Here is a 23,990-nt window from a genome sequence, read left to right on the forward strand (position 1 = left end):
CCATACCATCTGGACCATTTTGATGTTTAGTCTCACTAACTCTTTAATGTCCCCTTTTGAATACTAACAATGGCTCTTAGCATAAAATAATATTTTTCTCCTTTTGATTTGCTTCTATAGGTTCATCACAGTGGTTTGGTAGGTTTTTGATCTAAAAGTGTGCTGGTTTGAAATTTCCTTTTTCTAAAATTCACATTGATCAAAACATAGTGTGTGAACTGAATGCACTAACAGCTGGATTTTATTTTGAAGATTCCTGCTTTTTGGCCTTAAAAGTACAGTTAAATCCTGAGATTTATTTTCCCAATTGCATAATAATTAGCATGACCTGTTTACAGAGTACCATATACAATCATCAGCTCTCTTTGTAGCTTAGTAGGATTTTGTACATATTAGCTTTGTTTTCCCTACCACCTCTCCAACTATATTGTTTTTGACAAAGAAAAGAACCAATCAATGTTTTGCTGTCTCAACTGGGGCCTGCAGAAATCAGATACTGCATCCAGAGAAATTTTTCATCAGCCACTAGGTCTCGGTATTAGTTGAGACCTTAGTCCATTTCTAGAAAAGCTACCACTGTGCAGATTTATTATCGCAAGTGGAACAAGTTTGCAGAATGGTGTGTGAGTAGGTCTGCTGTCTCTGTAAGATTCATATTCTGGAGTACCATTAAGTTGGATCACAATTATGCCCAAACTTTATTCAACTATATGGTCACCATTGCAGCCATGAGCATCTGGACCAGTCAATTTATGCATCTTTATATCTTTTCTGTGAGCTGCATGAATGTTGCATCTAAATTGACATCACTATTCAGATCTGTGGAATTTGAAGATTCTTAGCGAGAAGAAATGTTTTAACCTCCACCTATATGATTAAAAAATTATAGCTTTTAGTTGTTAGATTAGCCCTGTTTTATTTGATATGAGCCTGGAGTACTTAATGGGCTTGGTCAGGATTCCTCTCCAAGGCGGTTTACTTCATTTAGGTCAGGAATTACTGCAACCTCTGTTTCCATCCTTCAATTGGAAACAAGTTGTATGTTTCACTGTGTAGACCACAAAGTTGTTATTTTCTTTCTTCAAAATGAGCTTCGACATAAAGATCTTGGGTGATACCAAATATAATGAGGCTAACAGAATATATTCCCTATTTTATCATTTAGCTAACAAAATTAAGGTCTCGTTGATGGTCATTTTGCATGTTCCACACTATTGCTTCTCTTGTCAGGACTCATCCACTAACAGCAGTGGTTAGCACTGTTGCCTCACAGCGCCATGAACCCAGGTTCAATTCTGACTTTGGATTGCTGTTTCGAGTTTGCACATTCTTCCCGTGCCTGCATGGGTTTCCTCCGGGTATTCTGGTTTCCTCCCACAGTCCAAAAATGTGCAGGTTAGGTGGATTGGCCATTCTAAATTGTTCCTTAATGTCCAACGGTTAGGCAGGGGCCTGGGTGGGGTGCTCCTTTGGAGGGTCGGTGCAGACACGATGGGCCGAATGTCATCTCCTGTTCTGTAGGGATTCTATGAGGTGAAGTGTCTTACATTGGTACAGCAGTGTGGACATTGCTGTTTAAATTTGGCCAATGCCAGTAAATAATGGCAGATCTGTTTTGACAGCAAGAATAGAATGTCGCAGCTAATGTCGCTTCTTTCTCCTAAATTGATACTACTTGTAAGGCTCCTTCAGTAGATGCAGGATGCCTAAATAATTTGAGAGATAAAATTGATCTACTGGTAGAGTGTTCATTCTTGTTTTGAAATAAGTACCCTGACAAAAAATGTAAACTGGATTGTTAAGATCCTGAACTTTACACACAGCAAGAGCAGGGAGGTTACAAGAAGAGGTCATGACAATCCAGATCAGACAAAATCCTGTGATATAAAAGATTTGCCATAATTAAAAGATATATTGCCTGCTATCTTTACACAAAACAAAAATCAACTTGGCCAATTACATTTAAACTGGAGATTCAATTATCACTTTTAACTTCAGTTTTCACTGAATGTATTATTATAATAGTTCAAATTGAGTTTGTTTATTTAACAAAGGATCAAATATAGGTTAAATAAACTAACTCAATTTGAACTATTATAATAATACATTAAATGAAAACTGGAGTTAAAAGTGATAATTGAATCTCCAGTTTAAATGTAATTGACTGAGTTAATTTTTGTTTTATGTAAAGATCGCAGGCCTTATGACTACAATATCCATTGTTTTTTTCTTAGTAATTCTGTTTATTGAGTTCCCACATGATTCTTGAATTTGAACTGTTATCTTGTTTTGTTTCAGCTCCACCTCCACCTCCGCCTTCCAGAGGAGGGCCACCACCGCCCCCCCCTCCTCATAGTTCAGGACCCCCTCCGCCACCTCCTGTTCGTGGGCGAGGCGCACCACCTCCGCCACCCCCATCAAGAGCCCCATCAGCAGCCCCTTCAGCAGCTCCCCCTCCCCCACCTCCACCACCTTCCAGGCCAGGAGTGGGAGCTCCACCACCACCACCTAGCAGGTTATATCCTCCACCCCCACCTCCACCAATCCCATCAGGTCCCCCACCACCACCACCTCCACCACATCCTGTTTCTGGAGGCCCAGGAGCTGGTGGAGCACCACCTCCACCACCACCTCCACCCCCTGGCCCCCCACCCCCTGGCCCTCCTCCACTTCCTGTACTGGCCACTGAAAATGATGCTCTTCCTTCACCTACTGGTAACAAATCAGCTCTTTTGGATCAAATCCGAGAAGGTACTCAGTTGAAGAAAGTTGAACAAAGCAGTCGGCCAGTATCTTCCTCTGGAAGGGATGCACTGTTAGGCCAAATACGGCAGGGTATACAGCTTAAGACTGTAAGTATTTTTCTTTATGATCAGTCAATTCAAGTTGTGACTATTTCTTCAGAAGATTTGATATTTTATGCTTGTACTATATAGAGCAACGTAAATGCAACAGAAAACTAACTGAAATACATGGATAAAGTTGAACTTAAATTCTTCTGCAAAATATGCTTCGTTCATTGATGTTTAAGGCTTTCACTTTCAGTGACTGGCATATGTGCGATGTTGAATTGAATCTTGTCATCTAGCATTTTATGCTGCAATATGAACTTTGATACAATAAAACAAAACTAAACGTGGTGAACTCACTCGAGAGATTGATAAATTGCATTATTGCTTTCCAATACATTTTTGCTGTCCCTTGCTGATTTCATAATAATGGTTATTTATGGAACAGGAGACCATTCAGCCCATTGAGTCGATAATATTTAGTTCAAAAATTCAGTAAATTCAATGAAGCCACTTTTGCTTGATTGTGGTTGAGGCTTGCATTGTAGATCATGCCAGTTAGGAAGTAAAGCCTGCAGCCTGTGTGTTAAACAAGTCACTATTGTATTGTGTATTCTATAGTTCAAGTAATGACATGTCAATTCCTTTACAGGTAAATGACCAGGATTCTTCTTCTCCATCAACACCTACTCCTACAGCAGGAATTGTGGGAGCCCTGATGGAGGTCATGCAGAAAAGGAGTAAAGCCATTCACTCTTCAGGTGGGGTTGTCAAATAGTCACTGTCACTCTGAGTCCCAGAAATTACACCTGACTTTTAAATATGCGACAATCTTTTTCAAATTGTATCCTTTAACCTTTCCCCAGCTTAATTAAATAATTTGCACATACAGACACGTTGCCTTTGTTACAGAATAGCACCACATTCCCCCAAAATATTAAATTTAAAATAACATCCATTCTCACATATGGAGACCACCCATTCAGCTCCCATGTGACTTTCCCCTGCTTGCTGTCTACCAAGCCAAGGTGCTTCCAGTTCCCCTCATTGTGGTTGGTGCTTTTTCTCTCTCACTCACTCACAAACCCCATCTCTCCTTCTCAATCCTCCCTCACCACCCCCTGCCTCTCACAATCCACCCAAGCCCATCTCTCCTTTCTCAGACTCCATCAACTTCTACCTCCTCTGTTCTCACCATTTTCAGTGTGTTTCCCATTTAGGTGTCAAAACATTGAAAGTGCCTCCATAAAGGCCTCTTGCTTCCAATTTCCTCTCTGTAAACCCATCACACCTCTAAATCTTTCATCCTTTGGTTCAATGATTGCTCTTCTTATGGTTGTGCAAAGTACTTTGGGACATTTTGCCTCTGCCAAAGATGCTGAATGAATGCAAGTTAGTCAAAAGTGATCAAATGAAATATCCTGAAACATTTGTGCTTAAGAACGGTCGTCAAACATTATTTGATGACTAATAAACTAAGTCCAACATTATTTGCAGATGAAGATGAGGATGAAGATGAGGAAGAAGATTTTGACGATGATGATGAATGGGAAGATTAGATTTTCTTAACAAGACTGTAAACCTTCCTGTCTTTGAACCTTGTAAAATTGTCCTGTAAATGTTCTTCAGATTTTGCTGTATATTTTTGTTGCCTTTGCTCTTTTTCATAATCTGTGCAATACCTCATTTAATAATTCATTTGACAAAGCATTGTGGATAAAGATATTCCCTATGCAAAGTTGTGTTGGGACATATAAAGAACAACATATGAATGTGTTCATTCCAACAACAAAAGAAATTGTGTGATTGAGTAGGAGCAAAGTCGACATGAACTTTAATTATGCTTGTAAAAGCCAAAATAGCAACACTATTTTTTCAAAACCATGCAATTTCTGTACCTAAGAAGAAGCAAGTCTTATTAAAGCTTCGCATAGCACTATAACTTTTTTAAATACAGCTCTTCTATTCAGTTTCTTCAGCACTTCATTGTTGCTGAAGCTGGTAGAATTTTGCACCGTTCTGATGTAATTTGTCACATAAATGCACAGCTTACAGACAACTCATTTGTGTCTTACTGTTCAGCAATACTGTCTTGAGTGATCCAATGCAAAGATGCACAGCAATTTATCTGTGTTTTATACTGTATGCAGCAATACTGTCTATCATGACTATTTTCAGTTGAAATCCCCTTACTTATGTCTGTTACTTTATTAAATATTTATACTCCTGGCTTATTCCATGTCTGTTGGAAACTTGGTCAAAGTTTTTCAAATAGGAATTCCAGTCCTCTTGGAAAACTCTAAATGCAATCAGGGGGACAAGGATTTTTAACCCTTAAAGTGCTAAGTAACAGCATTTCTTCTAATCATCCATAATGCATATTTAGCAGTGTAAGGGTTAATGGAAAATAGCCTAATGTTCAGTTTTTGTGGAGGTGAAAGCTGTGATTAGGAATTTGCATTTAATGTATTCATAAAGGGCTGTGCTTAATGCTTGTTAAACTGCAGTGGGGAATATTTGGAAGTGAATGTAATAATGACTGTTGACATCAGTATCTTTACATTATAGTCCTTTTAATGACCTTGCATCAGAATCAAAGAGCAAACTCGATACAGATTTGCAATTATGGAATGAAACTTTGAACTGAAAAATATCTAAATAAATGTTTAAAATTCACTGAAATCTATCTTTCCTGGCTTTCAAGATTTATTATTGTTGTTATCTTTCATTCAGCTGTTATAATTGAGCCTCATTATTTCCCACCATCAGTCACTGTTCTCCTGAGCAGTCTAATTTCTCCTTCATGGTTTTGCGGATAGTGCATGCAATGTATTTATTTTCTCAATTTCTGGGACTACTGGTTCAAATGTTTTTTTATCTCTGACCATTTGCTGTACCTGTGCAAAGTATTGTGACGGTCTTGTCTCAATTTTGGAAATCAGAATAGTTTCCATATTGTTATAATTTTGGATTGGATTTGTTTATTGGATTGGATTTGTTTATTGTCACATGTACCAAGGTACAATGAAAAGTATTTTTCTGCGAGCAACTCAACAAATCATTAAGTACATGAAAAGAAAATACATAAGGCAACACAAGGTACACAATGTAACTACATAACACCAGCATCGGGTGAAGCATACAGGGGTGTAGTGTTAATGAGGTCAGTCCATTAGAGGGTCGTTTAGGAGTCTGTTAACAGCGGGGAAGAAGCTGTTTTTGAGTGTGTTCGTGCGTGTTCTCAGACTTCTGCATCTCCTGCCCGATGGAAGAAGTTGGAAGAGTGAGTAAGCTGGGTGGGAGGGGTCTTTGATTATGCTGCACGCTTTCCCCAGGCAGCGGGAGGTGTACATGGAGTCAATGGCTGTGAGGCAGGTTTGTGTAATGGACTGGGCTGTGTTCACGAGTCTCTGAAGTTTCTTGCGGTCTTGGGCCAAGCAGTTGCCATACCAGGCTGTGATGCAGCCAGATAGGATGCTTTCTATGGTGCATCTATAAAAGTTGGTAAGAGTTAATATGGACATGCCAAATTTCCTTAGTTTCCTGTGGAAGTGTAGGCGCTGTTGTGCTTTCTTGGTGGTAGCGTCGACGTGGGTGGACCAGGACAGATTTTTGGAGACGTGTACCCCATGGAATTTGAAACTGCTAACCATCTCTACCTCGGCCCTGGTGATGCTGACAGGGGTGTGTACAGTACTTTGCTTTCTGAAGTATTGCTTCCATTTGTGAGATCTTCACTGTCTTCCAAAACTTTAAATAACTTTGTTCTTTTTAACATTTTTTGTGCCTCTTCCTTAAAGGACGGATAACTGAGATGTTAAGTTGCAATGTTAAATCACTTTTGATTTTCAACTGAAATTGAAGTTTTAACAGTTACAGACAATTAAGATTGTGTAAAGCCTGAAAAATCAATTGATTCCACCCAGAGCGAAAGTAGCTGAGTTGCTTTTGTTGGTGATTCTTTGCCCGGATGTCCATGTCTATTATAGAAGCTCTGCCTTTTTCAGTGGTACAGAGCCTAGTTGCAATGATATTATGCAACAATCATCATTAATTTAACCCTTGCTGCCTCCAGCAATCATCTTTGTCTTCAAAAACAGCAAATGCATTGTTTAGAAAATGATTTGTTTTTGGCATAGGAGTACTTTGTGTTAAGGGGTTGTTGTAGGGCACTCCAACCTGGATCTGAAATGGTTTGTGAAAGGGAAAACAAAATTGCATATTCTTTATGCCAAGTATTTTGTTTCAAAATCTGCAAGGTTAGCAGAAGTGGAACGGTAAGACTGGTTTATTTATGTATCCTCACTATTTTTCGGTTTTACTTCTTGCCACTTATCGCCTGCTTCTGTAAGAAACACCCTTGTAAATAAATCTGATTGTTTAAATTACTGTTACATTGACTTTAACAGCTGATATTGATCACCTTTTAAAGTCTAATGTGATGGAATATTGTGCACTGTCAGGTAACATTTTTACTATAACATATATATAGTGTGTATACATCACCTTTCAAAGGTACTACAATTCACCATGCCCTCTCAATTGTAGGCTTACTCTCGGCTGTATCTGTTAAGCATCTATTTTAATTTTCTAAAGATTCTAAATTGCTACAAATTTACATCTCCCAGCAAACAGTATCCTTCAGATTTAAGAGCTCATTGTTAACTGCTCACAATTGTGCAGTCTATCTTTGCCATTTGGACATTGCAAGAATTAGAATAATGTTTGACCTCCAGTATTAGCAAAGTGCTATTGGTCATCTCCAGTCCTCGATGTGAAGCATCGAGGGAGCGACTGCTCTGGAATACCGCATCCTCCACAACAACGTTAAACAGCGAACACGCCTGTTTAGTGTGTTAGGAATACGGCCTTTAAAAAAAAATATTTCGTGAACCGCCTTTCCCAAACCAGTATCTTAAACTATTTAAATGGCGAATTGGAACCCTACCATGGCCCACTGGATCATTTGGGCTCCTTCAGGTGCCATATAACGTTTAAAAATAAACTTGTGCTTTAAATTAGTTTAATCGATAATAATGCAAAAAACTGCGAGATCTTCGACAGGATAGAAATGCCGCACTTAACAGGCGTTGACTAATGAAATGCTTGTAGCGATTCCAAAGCGGTTTCTTATTTCAGACGAAGTTGAACTCTTTCCAATTTCTGCAGTTGCCACGTTGCTTCACAGCTTACTCGTTGTTTTAAACTGGCGGGTGAAGCCGTGTTCTATTTTTTTTTTGCTGCCTCTGCGCCTTGTAGTATCAGATGAGAAGATGAAAAGCGCTTCCTCCCACCCAAACACAACATGCAGTCCCATCCAGCTCCAAATCCAGCCACTATAATCCATTGCATTGCTGCCGGCATCTTACCAAAATTGTCGTGTATCTGACAGAATTTGAATTGCTGTGTTCTTCCCACTTTGACATTCTTTGTATCTTACCGCGTGGTATTTTCCCAACTCTGATGAATTGTGCAATGATGCCCAGGCACACCGCTCAGCCGTGCAGCACTGCAATAGCAATAAGGACGAGAACAGTGCCGCTCACAGCAAATAACTCACAATGCCTATCCCTACCTACCCCACTGGGCTCCTCCAGTATTTTCAACACAGATCGAAGGGATATGGGGAATAAGGCAGGAGAGTGGAGTTAGAGATCAGGACCGGCTAGAGGGCCTTCCATGTTCCTATTTTAAAACCTCCCAAGATGTGGCAGCGGCAGGTACAGATTCTTAAACGAAAAAAAGGCTGGCGATATAATTTATAAATAGCGAGTGTGTGATACATCTATAAACGGGAGGGGTTTGATGTACAACAGACCTATAAATAGTGCGGATTGCAATGTACAAATAGTGGGAGTTGTGATGCTATGACGGTGCCAACTTCCTATTGTCTGTGCGTTGACACAGCTCACTTAAAAAATAAAATCACGTCTGTTCATTATTCCCTTTTGTCTCATCCTCATCCAGTCTTTTTAGGATTGAATTTTAAAATAAGTTTCTCACTTTTCACTGCATTTCTCACAACGACCGTCTCATTATGTTCCTCTTTTCCTGGCGCTGACTCCATGAGTTCACTGAAACCGGTCAAAAAAATAAACTAATTGAAACCGATTATTTATTTATTTTTTACCGTGAAAATAAGCTATTGATGAACTGAGGCCGTGTGTTGGGGTCGGGCTGGGGACAAGGAGTCCTGTGGGCTTGAGGTGAAAGGTCGGTGTATAAGCGGCGAGCACTGGTATTTTGGTCAAGGGGAGTGGGCAATGCGGAGAATGTTGCTCTGCGATTGACACCGAGATAGGGGGAGGGCGATGTGTCTGGAAACGATGCCCGCCCTTTCTTCTCGCTCTCTTGTTTGAAGTGTTTTGAGGTGACGTGTGTTGCTCAAAAGGGAACATGCTTTCACACATTGTTGGAGCAGCGAGCACATGATGATCTCAGGCCGCTTTAAAAGTTACCTTGCGAGGAGCCGGAGAGCCATCCCGCCGCTTCGTGCAAACCCGGACGCAGCCGAAGTTGATCGGTGGGAGAGGGGGACAACGTTTTTTTTGCCACCTCCGTAAAATTCGATTTTCTCTTCGAAATGTCGCAGTTCGGCTACAGGAACGAGCTTCAGAAGTACGACGACATCGACGAGGATGAAATCCTCGCTTCCCTGACTTCCGATGAGCTGAAGGAGCTGGAGAAAGACTTGGAAGACATGGAGCCCGATGAGTTCGTTCCCATTGGGCTGAGGCAGAAGGACCAGACGGATAAAACCCCCCAAGGGACTTTCAGCAGGGAGGCTTTGATGGCGTACTGGGAACACGAAACACAGAAACTCTTGGACAGCGAGAGACTTTCGGCCGAGCTAAACCAGGTGAGCCCCGAGTCCCAGACCCTGACCGAAAGGACAGCATCAGGTCGGCCTCAAATCTAGAATCCCACCGCGCCAAAGGTGGCCCACTCGGGCCCATCGTGCCTGTGGAGAGCTGTCAGATCTGTCTCCGTTCCCTGCTCCCTTCATTCTCCTGTCGATGTTTCCTTTTCAAGTATCTATCCAAGTCCCTCTTGATTATAAAAGCAAAATAAGAAGTCTGACAACACCAGGTCAAAGTCCCAACAGGTTTGTTTCGAAGCGCTAGCTTTCGGAGCACATCTTCCTCAGGCGAATGAAGAGGTGGGTTCCAGAAACACACGTTAGGTGAATTCACCTGAGGAAGGAGCTGCGCTCCGAAAGCTAGTGATTTGAAACAAACCTGTTGGACATAAACCGGGTGTTGTAAGACTTCTTATTGTGCCCATCTCAGTCCATCTCCTCATCATAAAAGATGCTGGAAATCTGAAATAAACTTTGGGCTGGATTCTCCAGACCCCCAACCACAATGTTACCCGGCAGCGGTAGGCGGCATGCCGTTCGCTGGCAGCGGGATTTTCTGTTCTTGCCGCTGTCAATAGGATTTCCCATTGAAGACACCCCATGCTGCCGGGAAACACCCTGGTGGGGGTGCGCTGTTGGCGCGAACAGAGATTACTGCCACCAACAAACAGCCTGAGAATTCCAGCCAAAACAGAAAATGCTAGAAAAGCCCAGCAGGTCTGGCAGCATCTGTGAAGAGAGAAATTAGTTAGTGTTTCCAGTCGGTATGACTCGTCTTCAAAGCTGGATGAGAAGGATGTGAGTTCAAGCCCAACTTGGAGCACAAAATCAAGAATTACACCCCAGTGCAGTGCTGTGGGAGTGCAACACTGTCAGGGATGCTCTATTTTCTAAAGGATGTTAAATCCTTTCCGTGCTTTATTGTGTTTTAAAGCCACTGCTTAAATGCTGTTGAGCTCTGAAGAAGTCGTATTGGGCACGGTGCCACAGTGGTTAGCACTGCTGCCTCACATCGCCAGGGACTCTGGTTCGATTCACACTGTCCGTGTGAAGTTTGCACTTTCTCCCTGTGTGGGTTTCCTCCGGGTGCTCCGATTTCCTCCCACAGTCCAAAAATGTGCAGGTTAGGTGGATTGGCCAATTTCTAAATGACCAATTAGGGTGGAGTTGCAGGAATATGGTGGGGGTTTGGGCCTAGGTGGGAAGTTCTTTCAAAAGGGTCAGTGTGGACTCGATGGGCCGAATGGCCTCCTTCTGCACTGTAGGGATTCTATGGATTCCAGAAACATTGGCGGGGTTTCTCCATTGTCCAACGGCAAAATCATATTTGGCGATCTGGGGGACAGTCCCCATTTGCCACCGAATCGGGCCGGTGCTGTTTTTCAGATGCTCCTCCCCCTCCAAATCGGCATCAGCGCGTCGCTTTAAAGCCCTCCCCCGATGGGCCGAGTTCCCGGTCACGTGTGGTCTGAGTTTTCATAAAGCCGGACTGTGTCCAGTGTCGCCACAGTCGGGCGGGAGGCATGCTGCTGGCAGGGGGCACCTCAGCGAGGGTTGGTGGGGGGTTTGCAGGGGATAGTGAGGGGGTGTCCAGGGGGACACCATGTTATGCGGTGCGACCGCTGCAGGTCGTCACCGTGCGATGCGTGGCCACGGATGCGGCAATTCTCCAGCCGTTTATGTCCGGAACGCCCGGAGTTTTATGTGGCGCGGCTGCTAGCCCCCCACTAGGCGGAGCATCGGTGCAGGGGGGGAGTCGACTTTTTCATTGTAAAACTAGACACTTCCTCCGGACATAGCCTCAAAACTAGAGAATCCACAAAACTGGAGAATCCAGCCCATTAACTCGGTTTCTCTCTCCATAGATGTTGCCAGACCTGCTGAGTTTATCTAGCATTTTCTGTTTTTATACTTCTTGGTCGTATCTGCTACAATTTACAGATCATTAATATCACCATGTGAAATTGTTCTGCTCATCTCCCTTGTGGTTCCTTCCCCAATTATCTTAGATGTACCCTTTTGTTACTGATCCTACTATTCCCATTGAAAACTCAATTTTAAATCACTTCTCACCCACAGTTCACCATTCCTTTATCTTATTTGAAAAGCACTGTGGATATTTTATAGATCAGAAAGAGTACTTTACAAATACACATGCTTTGCAAGGGAGTGCTCTGTCAATTCTCGCAGTGTGGAAGAACCCATAAAAATAGTGAAAGTCCCCCAAAAGAAATCTCTGCGTTAATTTCTAAAAGCCGGTGTGAACTACCTAGAGTAATCTAGTACGTCATTGCAGGGAGAATATTCTATTAACAACCTGTACGATAATCACTCGTGGGCAGCACGGTAGCACAAGTGGATCGCACTGTGGCTTCACAGCACCGGGGTCCCAGGTTCGATTCCCTGCTGGGTCTGTGCGGAGCCTGCACGTTCTCCCAGTGTCTGCGTGGGTTTCCTCCGGGTGCTCCGGTTTCCTCCCACAGTCCAAAGATGTGCAGGTTAGGTGGATTGGCCATGCTAAATTGCCCTTAGTGACCAAAAAAGTTAGGAGGGGTTATTGGGTTACAGGGATAGGGTGGAAGTGAGGGCTTAAGTGGGTCAGTGCAGACTCGATGGGCCAAATGGCCTCCTCCTGTACTGTATGTTCTAAAAAAAAACAATAGCAGACTAACTTGTTTCTAACTTATGCAGAAATATTGAGAAATCTGAGAAACTAGGGGACAGGGCTTTGAATTCGATCATGTGTTTTATGGTTGAGGGCCAGGTATTTGCATGCATTGTGCACTTCAATATGCGTTGCTGATTAATGTGAAAATATGAACCTGTACGATACTCACTATTGTCAAACCTCGGTGTGTAATGATGAGATTTCTTACATGAATGCAACACAAATATGTGAATAATAATTGGTTACATTTTTCAATTTGATACATGCCTTTTAGGCATCATTTTTATTGTTGCTGATTATTACTCCATATACGCTTACCACCTTTTTGCAAAACACTTTTGATAGAGAAGAGTCTAATTGGAAAAGCTACTTACGCACTCTTATGTAAAGCCTAGAAAAGAGCAGTTGGATAACGGGATCCCTATCTGCCTGCCAAACCTCCTAAGTGCCAAAAATGTTGAAAAGGAATTTGGCTGATTTTGGGAGGGGTGGGGGGGAATTACTAATTTCTCTCAGAACCCAAAGTCAATCAGAATAATTCCAGGAGCTCACAATGACTGTAAGACACATGCAGCAATACCCAGTAACCTTCTACACATTGTGGCTTCACTTAGGACCTCATCCCACTTCTTTTTGAATGTTTATTTCCACATACTGCACAAGCTAACTACTGGTTCTATAGTTGCAACTCAGAAAGCTATGTTGGGATTCAGTAATAACTAATGTTAAGGCACCCATCTGATCTATTCCGACCTAAAACTGAAATCAAACCTATGGGCCTAAACAATTGTCTTTGTCAATTTTTGCTACCATATTGTCCTCCCCCAATTTTAGTCTCCGATGAGCTGTTCAAGATATGGCCAAGGAGTTTGACGAGCGCATCAGCCATTTCTCAGAGTACCCTTGGTTGAATGCTGTAAGGGTTATCAGCCCAATCTGTTCTAAGATCCCTTAATCTCTCTAAAAACAAATCCCTATGTTGAATACTATCAGTTTTAATAGCAGTCCTGCAGTATATTATTGGTAACTCCGTTCATCTTCAGTAGTTAAGACTGATACATAGCAGGCATTTAATCCCTTGTATCTTGAGAGTCATCCAAATCAGATCTGAAGAATCCTTTTAAACGCTTAGTGCAGTCCACAATATCCTACTGACCACAAATACCATTGGAAAAGTAATTTATCTTATTACCACAGCTAAACACACTATTCTTCTCCAATAATTCATAATCCATAATTTTAAGAGTAGGGAAAAGTTGGAAATAACTAGAGAATTTAAAAATCCATACCAGTGGGAGAAAACTGACATCAATTCTAAATTATAATCCAATAGAATGGCTGAAGCCATGTGTATACTGTTTTACTTATGGTATTTATTTTTCAATGTTAATTTCAGTCAGAAATCACTGAAGCTGGGAAAGAAAATACTGAAGGTGACTATGAGACAGAAAGTGATGAGGACCAATCAGAGAATGAAGTCGACATAGAAGAATGTATATCGGAAGGAACCGAAGATGAAGATGACGTAACAGAGGAGCAAGAAGAGGAGGCTGAGCAGGAGAATGCACAGGAGGAAGATGACAGAACTTTAGGGAACAGGTCAATTAGCAGCAATGGACAGAATGGATCACACTCATGTAATGGACATGCTGATCACCAAACAAACCTAAACAATATCACGCAGCACAACAAAGAGAAACCAACGGAAACTGATCCAAATCTCAAAGCGACTGCCAGCTCACCAAATGGAAGCACAACTTTTATTGAAGACACGCTAGACAGCATTAGGAATAATGATTCTGAAAAATCAGAAATCAATCTAAACAATATTGAAAACATAAGTATTGCAACATTCGCACTCATTGCAGAAGCTCTAAAATATAATACGGTTGTTAAAATTTTGAGCCTGGCCAACACTCATGCTGACGATCATGTGGCATGTGCACTAGCTGACATGTTACAAATTAACAGAAGCATCACCAATCTTAACATTGACTCAAACTACATCACAGGCAAAGGAATCTTGGCCATCATAAGAGCCATACAATACAATGGTATATTAACAGAACTCAGATTCCACAATCAAAGACATATATGTGGAGGGCAAGTTGAAATGGAAATAGCTAAACTTCTTAAAGAAAACACAATGCTGATGAAATTAGGCTACCATTTTGAACTGCCAGGACCACGGATGGCGATGACAAGCATCCTGACCAGGAATCTGGATAAACTAAGGCAGAAACGCCAACAGGAACTAAAACAGCAGCAGGAAATGGACAAACTGCTTGGCATTGTGGAGCCAATGAACCGAAGGGCGTTTACCTTGCAGAAGGATTCACCAAGATCCTCCCCACGTGCTTCTCCAAAGAGTTCACCTTGGTCGTCTCCTAAAGTGGTCAAAAAAATCAATTCTTTGCAATCTGCCATTCCTCCTCCTCCACCACCCCCTCCACCACTCCCAGAGAAACTTGTGCTTCCTGAGCCACCACCCCCTCCTCCACTACCAATACAGCCAACCCCCAGTAGAAACATAGCAGAGGCCATTAAGCTTCAGCAGATGGGCAAGATGAGATCGCAGGATATCCACCAAAATGCAAAAGTCAAGAAAAACAAAAGCAGAAACAAGAAACTAAGCAAGGAGAATCATATTTTGAAGGAGCTCAAAAACTCGTTAAGACCAATTTCAGACCAAAGATCAGAGAATGGGTCAAGACCAGCAACTCCTCAAAGGACATTCCACGATGAACTTATGTCAGCTATCCGGTCAAGCAGCATAAAACAGCTAAGACCTGTAAGTTATAACAAGGAGGAAAATTTACAATGTTAAGAGAAAATTTATCTCACAAATTTATGTAATTGAATTTTTGTGCATGAGCAGTTGAAGGTGCTGTACTCTTTGGTAGCGATTGTAAATATACTATCTAACATCACTGTATGGGGATTTAAAAAGTTTTTTTTCAGTCATGTTTAAGATTTGTTAATACCCCTATCATATCTAAATAGAAAATGTAAATTTTTTAAAAATTACTATAATGTATATTAAATAATGTTGATCAAGTCGAACGTGTGACAACAAAAGAAGTTTACTTGCTTGTCTAATGGCTCTACATTCATTTGTCCAATCAAATCATTGTCACTAAACTCCACAGCCAGTTAAAATTCTATTTTGCAAAAATAATTTAAATGAACCTTTGAGCATTTACGCCAGCTGAACAAGGCAGTGTGGTGTTATTTGTGGCTTGAAGCAGGCCACCAAGTTTCTGTTGCAAGGGCAATCCAGTTATTGCTAAATTGACAGGTAAATTACTTCAGTTCTGTGTTCAGCAACCACAATGTTAGTTTAGAAAAACATGCCATTTGAAATTTATTTTTACGAAATACAGTTACGTCCAACCAGAGGCATGTGATTAATTGAAAATTCAGTCGGGGGTTCAAAGTGCACTCTGCCATTTTAGTAATGAACATATCGATGCACTTATATTCAAATCTTTGCTCCCCTATTGTGCCAACAATGTGCCTTAGCCCCAGCCTCAGAAAATATTGTGCACTACACAATTGGGAACTTACTGTTTTCAGCATCAGCAATCCTAGATTATTCACAAAGAAATATCGAAAACTAAATTAATTTTAACTGCACTATATGTTGCCTGAAGTAATATAAATGTAATCATCTGCGTTTTACTAAAAACAGTAATGATGCATATTTTTTAGGTTGAAGTTCCAGAATATCTTCGATGAACATATCATTTGTTTCTTTCATCAAGAAGGAATGATACAAATCTATTCAACAATGGACCCTACAAATGTAGGAATGGTTGGTGTCGTCAGCTCTGATCTTCTCATAAACTCAGTAAAATATAATGTGCACTTTCAAATGTGCAAGAGCTGAGTATTGTAGCGTGTGAAGTGGACATTGAGTTCTTTCTTTAGCATTAGTCAATGGATGCAAAGCGTCTTAATGAACTAATAACTATCATAAGAGTAAATGTATTTATATGTAAATATGTAAACAAAATAATTTTCTATTTAAGTAGACAATTTTCATAATACTGTTAAGTGCTAGATGAAGGAAAATGTTTTGGCAATTGCTTTAAAGAATTAAATGTAAACAACAGTGACTTATAGATGTTAAACTTTTAATACTGTTATATAAGCAGCAACATCTGTCTGTAGAAGAATCTTCTGATAAACATGGAATACATAATTTGAAATTAATTTTCTTGTTTTTGTTAAATATTAGGCAGTACTGGGCAATAGTAATACCTAGTTTTGATGTGCCATTGAAGTATTGCAAGGTTTGTCCTTTTTTCACTCTATTGGTGTTGGTTCAGATAGTGGCTTGGTCCATAAGCCCTGCCAACCCTCGGGTACCTCACCTAAAGGGCTTTTCTTCATGTGTGCGCCGAAGCAGTGAATGATAAGGTTCATCCAACAGTGGTGGGACTCAGAAGAGAACAAAGTTAAGCGCTGTCTTGGCCAAAACCCATTTTGTTAAACCAGGAAGAACTGCTGGAGAACCAGGTTAGCGCAGTTGGCTGAACACCAGGTTTGTGACACAGAGTGATGCCAACAGCACAGGTTGAATCCCCGTACCGGCTGAGTTATCCATGAAATTCACCTGAGGTGTGGTGACCCTCAGGTTAAATCACCACCAGTCAGTCCTCTTGTCAAAGAACAGGAGAACAGCATATGGTCTTCGGGACTACGGCAACGTTCACTGTTCAAAATGTTCCACTTCATTTGTTTGTGTCTCAAGCAATTTAATTTCATCTGGCAGTAACTAACCTCTGGCAGTGCAAAAGTTAAATGGGCCAGACCATCAGGAGTCGACACCATGCTTTCTCACGTTGTCCATTTAGCCAATTATTTGGTCGGAGGCTGGGGACAGTCAGCTACTCTTTTTTCGAAAAGGAATGACCTGGAATCCATGTTTTAGAGGGATGTGATAGCACTGGAAAAGGTGCAGAGACAATTTACCAGGATGCCTGGGCTGGAGAGTTTTAGTTATGAAGAGAGATTGGATAGACTGGGGTTGTTTTCCTTGGAGCAGAGAAGACTGAGGGGGGCATGATTGAGATGTATAAAATTATGAGGGTCATAGATAGAGTAGACAGGAAGAAACTTTTCCAGTTGGTGAAGGGATCAATGACTAGGCTATAGATTTAAGGTGAGGGGCAGGGGGTTAAGAGGAGATGTGCGGAGAAACGCTTTTCACCCAGAGGGTGGTGGGAGTCTGTAACTCAATGCCTAAAAGGGTGGTGGAGGCAGAGACCCTCATAGCATTTAAGAAACATTTAGATGTGCACTTGGGATGCCAAGGCTTATAAGGCTGTGGGCCAAGTGCTGGAAGTGGGATTAGAATAGCCGGTTGTTTTTGACTGGGGCAGACGCGATGGAACGAAGGATCTTTTCTGTGCTGTAGACCTCTCTGACTTTCTGTGGAGCAATAACTGACTTTAGTCGTGTTTTACTACCGGCATTTCAAATTTCAAAATAAAAGCTGTCATCTATATTGAATTATAATCTCAACTAGCTGCCTGACGGCAGTCAGTGTGGGTTATTAATAGAGTGTTTTGCCACTAACATTATCAGTAAACTTTAAAACCAACATATATGGTTCTTGCTGGCTACAGCAGCATTTCAGCATATCTTCTGGTTGTGAGTCAATATCTAGACAGTTGAAGTTCTATTTCAGGATGTGTGTACAATGTATTGGATAATAATTCTGTTGAATGCATGATTACTATATATCCCAATGGTGATACAAGTGAGTGTTGCCTTCCTCTTCAAATAGCCACGGCACAGAAGATCAGTTAATGGTATCATTATTTCTGCCTCGGAAGCAGGAATTGTCCCATACGAGTACAGATTAAAAAGCTCACTTATTTTTCCATAGAAACATGTGCTGGTGGTACAACACTGTCACTGACATTGTAATAAAGTGGAACTTGGATTAAGAATGGGTACTCGGGTCTATTAACACCACTTGCACAAGTAAGAGCAGTCTTTATCTGGTGTGGTCAAATTTACTTTACATTTCTCTTCTCACCTACCTCTCTCCTCCAAATAACACAGAAAGAGGAAAATCTCAGTTGGAATTCTCAGATACAGAATTTTATTTGTTGTAATCATAAATTTGAGAGGCCTTCCAAAAATATGCATAATGGCAACCAATTCAGCTGTGACAAACTCAAAATTCAAATCCATTTACTAATAGAACATAGAACATTACAGCGCAGTACAGGCCCTTCGGCCCTTGATGTTGCGCCGACCTGTGAAACTACTCTAAAGCCCATCTACACTATTCCCTTATCGTCCATATGTCTATCCAATGACCATTTGAATGCCCTTAGTGTTGGGGAGTCCACTACTGTTGCAGGCAGGGTTTTCCACGCCCTTACTACTCTCTGAGTAAAGATCCTACCTCTGACATCTGTCTTATATCCATCTCCCCTCAATTTAAAGCTATGTCCCCTCTTGCTAGACCACCATCCGAGGAAAAAGTCTCTCACTGTCCACCCTATCCAATCCTCTGATCATCTTGTATGCCTCAATTAAGTCACCTCTTAACCTTCTTCTCTCTAACAAAAACAGCCTCAAGTCCCTCAGCCTTTCCTCATAAGATCTTCCCTCCGTACCAGGCAACATTCTGGTAAATCTCCTCTGCACCCTTTCCAATGCTTCCACATCCTTCCTATAATGCGGCGACCAGAATTGCACGCAATACTCCAAATGCGGCCGCACCAGAGTTTTGTACAGCTGCAACATGACCTCATGGCTCCGAAACTCAATCCCTCTACCAATAAAAGCTAACACACGGTATGCCTTCTTAACAACCCTCTCAACCTGGGTGGCAACTTTCAGGGATCTATGTACGTGGACACAGATCTCTCTGCTCATCCATACTGCCAAGAATCTTACCATTAGCCCAGTACTCTGTTTTCTTGTTATTCCTTCTAAAATGAATCACCTCACACTTTTCTGCATTAAACTCCATTTGCCACCTCTCAGCCCAGCGCTGCAGCTTATCTATGTCCCTCTGTAACTTGTAACATCCTTCCGCACTGTCCACAACTCCACCGACTTTAGTGTCATCTGCAAATTTACTCACCCATCCTTCTAGGCCCTCCTCCAGGTCATTTATAAAAATGACAAATAATATTTGATCTAAATGAGATACCAGCTCAAAACAAGTCACACCCTCAGCCAGAACATCCCTAATCCTGCTCATCAGCAATTTAACCCATTACCCGTGACAAAATCGGGGAATTGTTTTTGGGGCTGATTTTGATGTTATTATCATTCATTTTCGTATTGAGAAGAAGCTGCGACCAACTGGAACAAAAACAATTTAGGCCAGTGTCGAGGGCTGATGTGTGGCACACAAACAAAGAGCAATATAGCATAGGAACAGGCCCTTCGGCCTCCCAAGCCTGTACTGGTCATGAAACCACCCTTGGCCAAAACCCACACAACTGATGGGAGTTCTGATTAGGGTGATCCCTGCTTGATTTTCTGCTTCCTGACTAGCCTGTCCACTCCAGTACCACAGTTTTAATATTCTCACCAATTGTGTTGCACAGGTCCATTGGTTAAAATTTATTAACAAATTGAGATTTATATTTCTCAGTGTTTTATACTGTACCTTGATCTTTTCATTCACATGGCTTTGTTTGGATTTTCCACAAAACAGTGATGACAAACCACATAACATTCCAGGTCTCTTTGGGAAAGTGTTACTTGTGATATCAAGCAAATGAAAATGAGAGCCATTCTATCTTTGATCGGACCCCAATAGTTGAAATATCTGAGTGAACATGACCAGACTGGCTTTTGCTTAGCATATCAAATGATATATGAGGTTCGAGTCAACAGTGTTGTTCAAGTCAGAGGAAAATCAGACCTATTTTGGTAGGGCCTCCAACACACTTACATAGATTTTTAGTTTAACACCATCAAGTACTCCTCACAAAATAGGATACATCCTGAGGATCTTCATTTGAATTGTATGCAATATTTTGTCTTAAAATTACATGTATTGGGGCAGCACGGTGGTGCAGTTAGCACTGCAAAATCAAGGCGCCGAGGACCCGGGTTCAATTCCGGCCCCGGTTCACTGTCCCTGTGGAGTTTGCACATTCTCACCATGTCTGTGTGGGTTTCACCCCCGCAACCTAAAGATGTGCAGGATACGTGGATTGGCCACGTTGAATTGCCCCTTAATCAGAAAAAGAAAATTGGGCACTTTACATTTATTAAAAATAAATAAATAACAATTACATGTAAAAGTACATCTGAGTTGTCAAAGGGATGACCTGTCCCTTTGGCTGTTGGAGCAGTATATAACATGTTGGAGGACATGTATACCTACAGTGAACTAAAGTTGAGCTGTCAGTTTTATGGCCAGGTTCTGCTGGTTTCAGAGACAACGTCCACTTCTGACCTCATTTACGGCTTCAGAAATGATATTCAGTCTGCCAACCTCATCTAATATCAGGATGGTTCTAACTTTGCTGCTGTGTGTCACCCCTCCCTTGAACCTATATACAACAACCCACGCAAACTGCATGGGTTAACAGCTGTAAGATCAAGCAGTCCTAAATATACTGTTACAATTACAAAGCTTATAGGATTGTCACGTTTTGGGACTGTGGCCAGAATTTTCCGGTCATTCACGCCAGCGGGATCTTCCGATCCCACTGAAGACTCTCCACTCCTGTGGGTTTTCCAACGAGAAACTTCATTGACAACGGTAGGATCAGAGGATCTTGCCACAGGCCAACGGTGGGTCGTCTCTGCTGCCGTGAAACACGCAGTAGATTGTGTGGAAAATCCTGCCCTATGTCTTTAATACAGGGTAAGGGGTCATGTGACCAGCTTTGAACTTTGCTGACAACAAGTCAACAGGTTGTTAATTGTTAAAGGGGTGCCTGGTTTGTTTTACTGGTAAGAAAGTGTAACACATTCACTCCTGTGAACAATGACCAGAGCAGCTGTGCTGACTGTGGATAGACTGTTAGTCTCTAGGACTCACAGGAAGGTACAATACGAAGTCTTACAACACCAGGTTAAAGTCCCAACAGGTTTGTTTTGATGTCACTAGCTTTCGGAGCGCTGCTCCTTCCTCAGGTGAATATTGGATTTTTTCAACAAAGCACTGGCTCTGATGAATCAGGGTAGACTTTCTTTAATGAATGCACATGTGAGCATCAGCACAATATTGTTCAGCCAGTTATCGGGTATCCTGGAAGCTCCTACATCTCCCACTATGGTCAGTCTCCAATACTTAATCCTTCTATTTTAATGTCTCATCTACCTGTAAAGTACATGGTAACAGTTTCTATGCTAACGGCACAGCTGCCTGAAAGTATATATTCAGGAGTAGCAGAGAACCTTATTGCTTACTGATACAGCTATGAAGGAGTGGACATAAAGAAGATGGACTTGCAACAGGACATCCTTTCCGCAGGAGAGCAACTCACATGTGGTAGCAAGGATAGCTACAACATCAAACTATCAGGAGCGTTTAGAAGAATGTTGCTATCTAACTTCAAAAAGTCTGCAAAATGGTTGCCTAGCACTTAGTTGTATAAAGCAGATAGGCCATGTATGCCTGCCAAAATGTTTCCTTTCTATTTGGCACACTTTTATTGTAACTTATGTATACCTGTACAGCTCTCTCATAGCTATCTGACCAAGCTGACAATTTTCAACTGAAACTATTGTCATTTTAACATCCATAAAGGTGAACTCACAAGATAACTCACAACAAAACGTAAGGGGTGGTTATTTTTGACAGAGATGAGGAAACTTTTTTTCACTGAGAATTGTGAATCTTTGGAATTCCCTACCTCAGAAAGCTGTTCTAATATTGATATATGCCTAGTCTTTGTCAGTATTTATGTTCATAGGTTTTTCTCATTAGTGAGGCACGATCAATTTGGCTGGAGATGGAAGTTGAATTCAAACTGAGGCTTTATTAGTATCCGAAGTATGGCCTCCTACACAGCTGACAAAATGGCTGCGAGCTGAAGGCCACGCATATTTATAACCCGGCTCCTGGGTGGAGCTAGCATGCAGGGGCCCAGGTGAACCTGTAGTGCAGGTTCTACCGAACAACCCTTAATATAGGAACACAGTGCTTTACCACATTCCCTCCCTGTTAAAATTGAGTCCAGCGGGGGTGGTGGATAACTATATACAATTCGCAATCTTTAATATTTACAGAACAGTGAAAACAAAATGTCTGGTCATCCGGTGGGTCGGTCAAAGGTTCAGCCGGTCCGGCCTTGATCGTCCTCTGGGATCGACGAAGTGGAGCCGGCGATGTTGGTGCTGTCGTGGTCGAAGTTGACTCCGGGAGCGTCCCAAAATCCTCTTCATCAACAGGGGTGGGCAGGGGGAGGACAGGCAGTCCTAGGGGGGGTGATGGGGGAGGCTGGGGAGGGGAGGGTGGGGACAGGGGTGGTGTGGGGGCGGAACCTGCTGGTGCCAGGTCCCTGAGGGAGACGGTATCCTGGCGGCCGTCGGGGAACGCCACGTAGGCGTACTGTGGGTTTGCGTGGAGCAGGTGCACCCTTTCCACCAACGGGTCCGCCTTGTGGAGCCGCACATGTTTACGGAGAAGCACGGTTCCCGGAGCTGTGAGCCAAGTTGGGAGTGATACCCCGGATGTGGACATCCTGAGGAAGACAAAAAGACGTTCAGGTGGTGTACTGTTAGTAGCAGTGCAAAGTAATGAGCGAATGGAATGTAGTGCATCAGGGAGGACCTCTTGCCAGCGGGAGGCCGGGAGATTTCTGGACCACAGGGCCAACTGGACGGCCCTCCATACCGTCCCATTCTCCCTTTCTACCTGTCCGTTTCCCCGGGGGTTGTAGCTCGTCGTTCTGCTGGAGGCGATACCCCTGCTGAGCAGGAACTGGCGTAGCTCATGATTCCTGAATGAGGATCCCTTGTCACTGTGGATGTAGGCGGGGAAGCCGAACAGAGTGAAGATAGAATTACGGGCTTTAATGACGGTGGCAGACGTCATGTCGGGGCATGGGATGGCGAAGGGAAAATGGGAGTATTCATCAATCACACTGAGGAAATACGTGTGTTGGTCAGAGGAGGGGAGGGGGCCTTTGAAATCCACGCTGAGGCGTTCAAAGGGGCGGAGGCCTTCACCAGGTGCGTGCGGTCTGGCCGGTAGAAGTGCGGTTTGCACTCCGCACAGACCTGGCAGTCCTTGGTGATGTCCTTACTTCCTCAACGGAGTAGGGCAAATTTCGTGCTTTAATGAAGTGGTACAACTGAGTGACCCCTGGGTGACAAAGGCTGTCGTGCAGGGTCCGGAGTCGGTCTACATGTGCGCTGGCACATGTACCTCGGGATAGGGCATCTGGGGGCTCGTTGAGTTTGCCAGGGCGATACTTAATCTCGTAGTTATAGGTGGAGAGCTCGATTCTCCACCGCAAGATTTTGTCATTTTTGATCTTGCCCTGCTGTGGTCAGTGAGGAGAGTGAATCTCCTGCCGGCCAGGTAAAGCCTCCAATGTCGCACAGCCTCAACGATAGCTTGGGCCTCTTTTTTGACGGATGAGTGCCGAATTTCGGAGGCATGGAGGGTGCGGGAAAAGAATGCCAAGGGCCTGCCTGCCTGGTTGAGGGTGGCGGCAAGGGCGACGTCCGA

General features: G+C 42.5%; 2 protein-coding genes across 4 annotated transcripts in view; both read left to right on the plus strand.

Annotated features, from left to right (window-relative positions):
• LOC140396189 (actin nucleation-promoting factor WASL-like) overlaps positions 1-5,475 on the plus strand; it is a 98,115-nt gene extending 92,640 nt beyond the window's left edge. The window contains exons 9-12 of one of the 2 annotated variants that reach the window (XM_072484457.1): positions 121-138; positions 2,299-2,852; positions 3,442-3,550; positions 4,287-5,475. In XM_072484457.1, the coding sequence (XP_072340558.1) occupies positions 121-138; positions 2,299-2,852; positions 3,442-3,550; positions 4,287-4,348 (743 nt within the window). In that variant the 3' untranslated portion in view covers positions 4,349-5,475. The remainder of the gene's footprint in view (positions 1-120; positions 139-2,298; positions 2,853-3,441; positions 3,551-4,286) is intronic. The other variant, XM_072484458.1, reaches the window with a different exon arrangement.
• Positions 5,476-9,184: 3,709 nt separating this feature from the next.
• Positions 9,185-18,276, plus strand: LOC140396190 (leiomodin-2-like). 2 transcript variants are annotated; one of them, XM_072484461.1, is made up of 3 exons: positions 9,185-9,648; positions 13,713-15,107; positions 16,028-18,276. In XM_072484461.1, the coding sequence occupies exons 1-3, from the start codon at positions 9,373-9,375 to the stop codon at positions 16,052-16,054; spliced, it is 1,698 nt and encodes a 565-aa protein (XP_072340562.1). In that variant the 5' UTR covers positions 9,185-9,372; the 3' UTR covers positions 16,055-18,276. The 2 variants fall into 2 exon arrangements, with proteins under 2 accessions (XP_072340562.1, XP_072340561.1); XM_072484460.1 differs by lacking the exon at positions 16,028-18,276 and having other exon boundaries at positions 13,713-15,397.
• Positions 18,277-23,990: the final 5,714 nt, after the last annotated feature.

This window comes from Scyliorhinus torazame, chromosome 19 (assembly GCF_047496885.1).
Source record: "Scyliorhinus torazame isolate Kashiwa2021f chromosome 19, sScyTor2.1, whole genome shotgun sequence".
Classification (NCBI taxonomy): domain Eukaryota; kingdom Metazoa; phylum Chordata; class Chondrichthyes; order Carcharhiniformes; family Scyliorhinidae; genus Scyliorhinus; species Scyliorhinus torazame.

Bases quoted from the DNA above. Each gene is read 5' to 3' on its own strand.
- LOC140396190 (XM_072484460.1), top strand. From the start codon at position 9,373: ATGTCGCAGTTCGGCTACAGGAACGAGCTTCAGAAGTACGACGACATC. The intron at 9,649-13,712 runs GTGAGCCCCGAG...TGTTAATTTCAG, and splicing joins TTTCGGCCGAGCTAAACCAG to TCAGAAATCACTGAAGCTGG.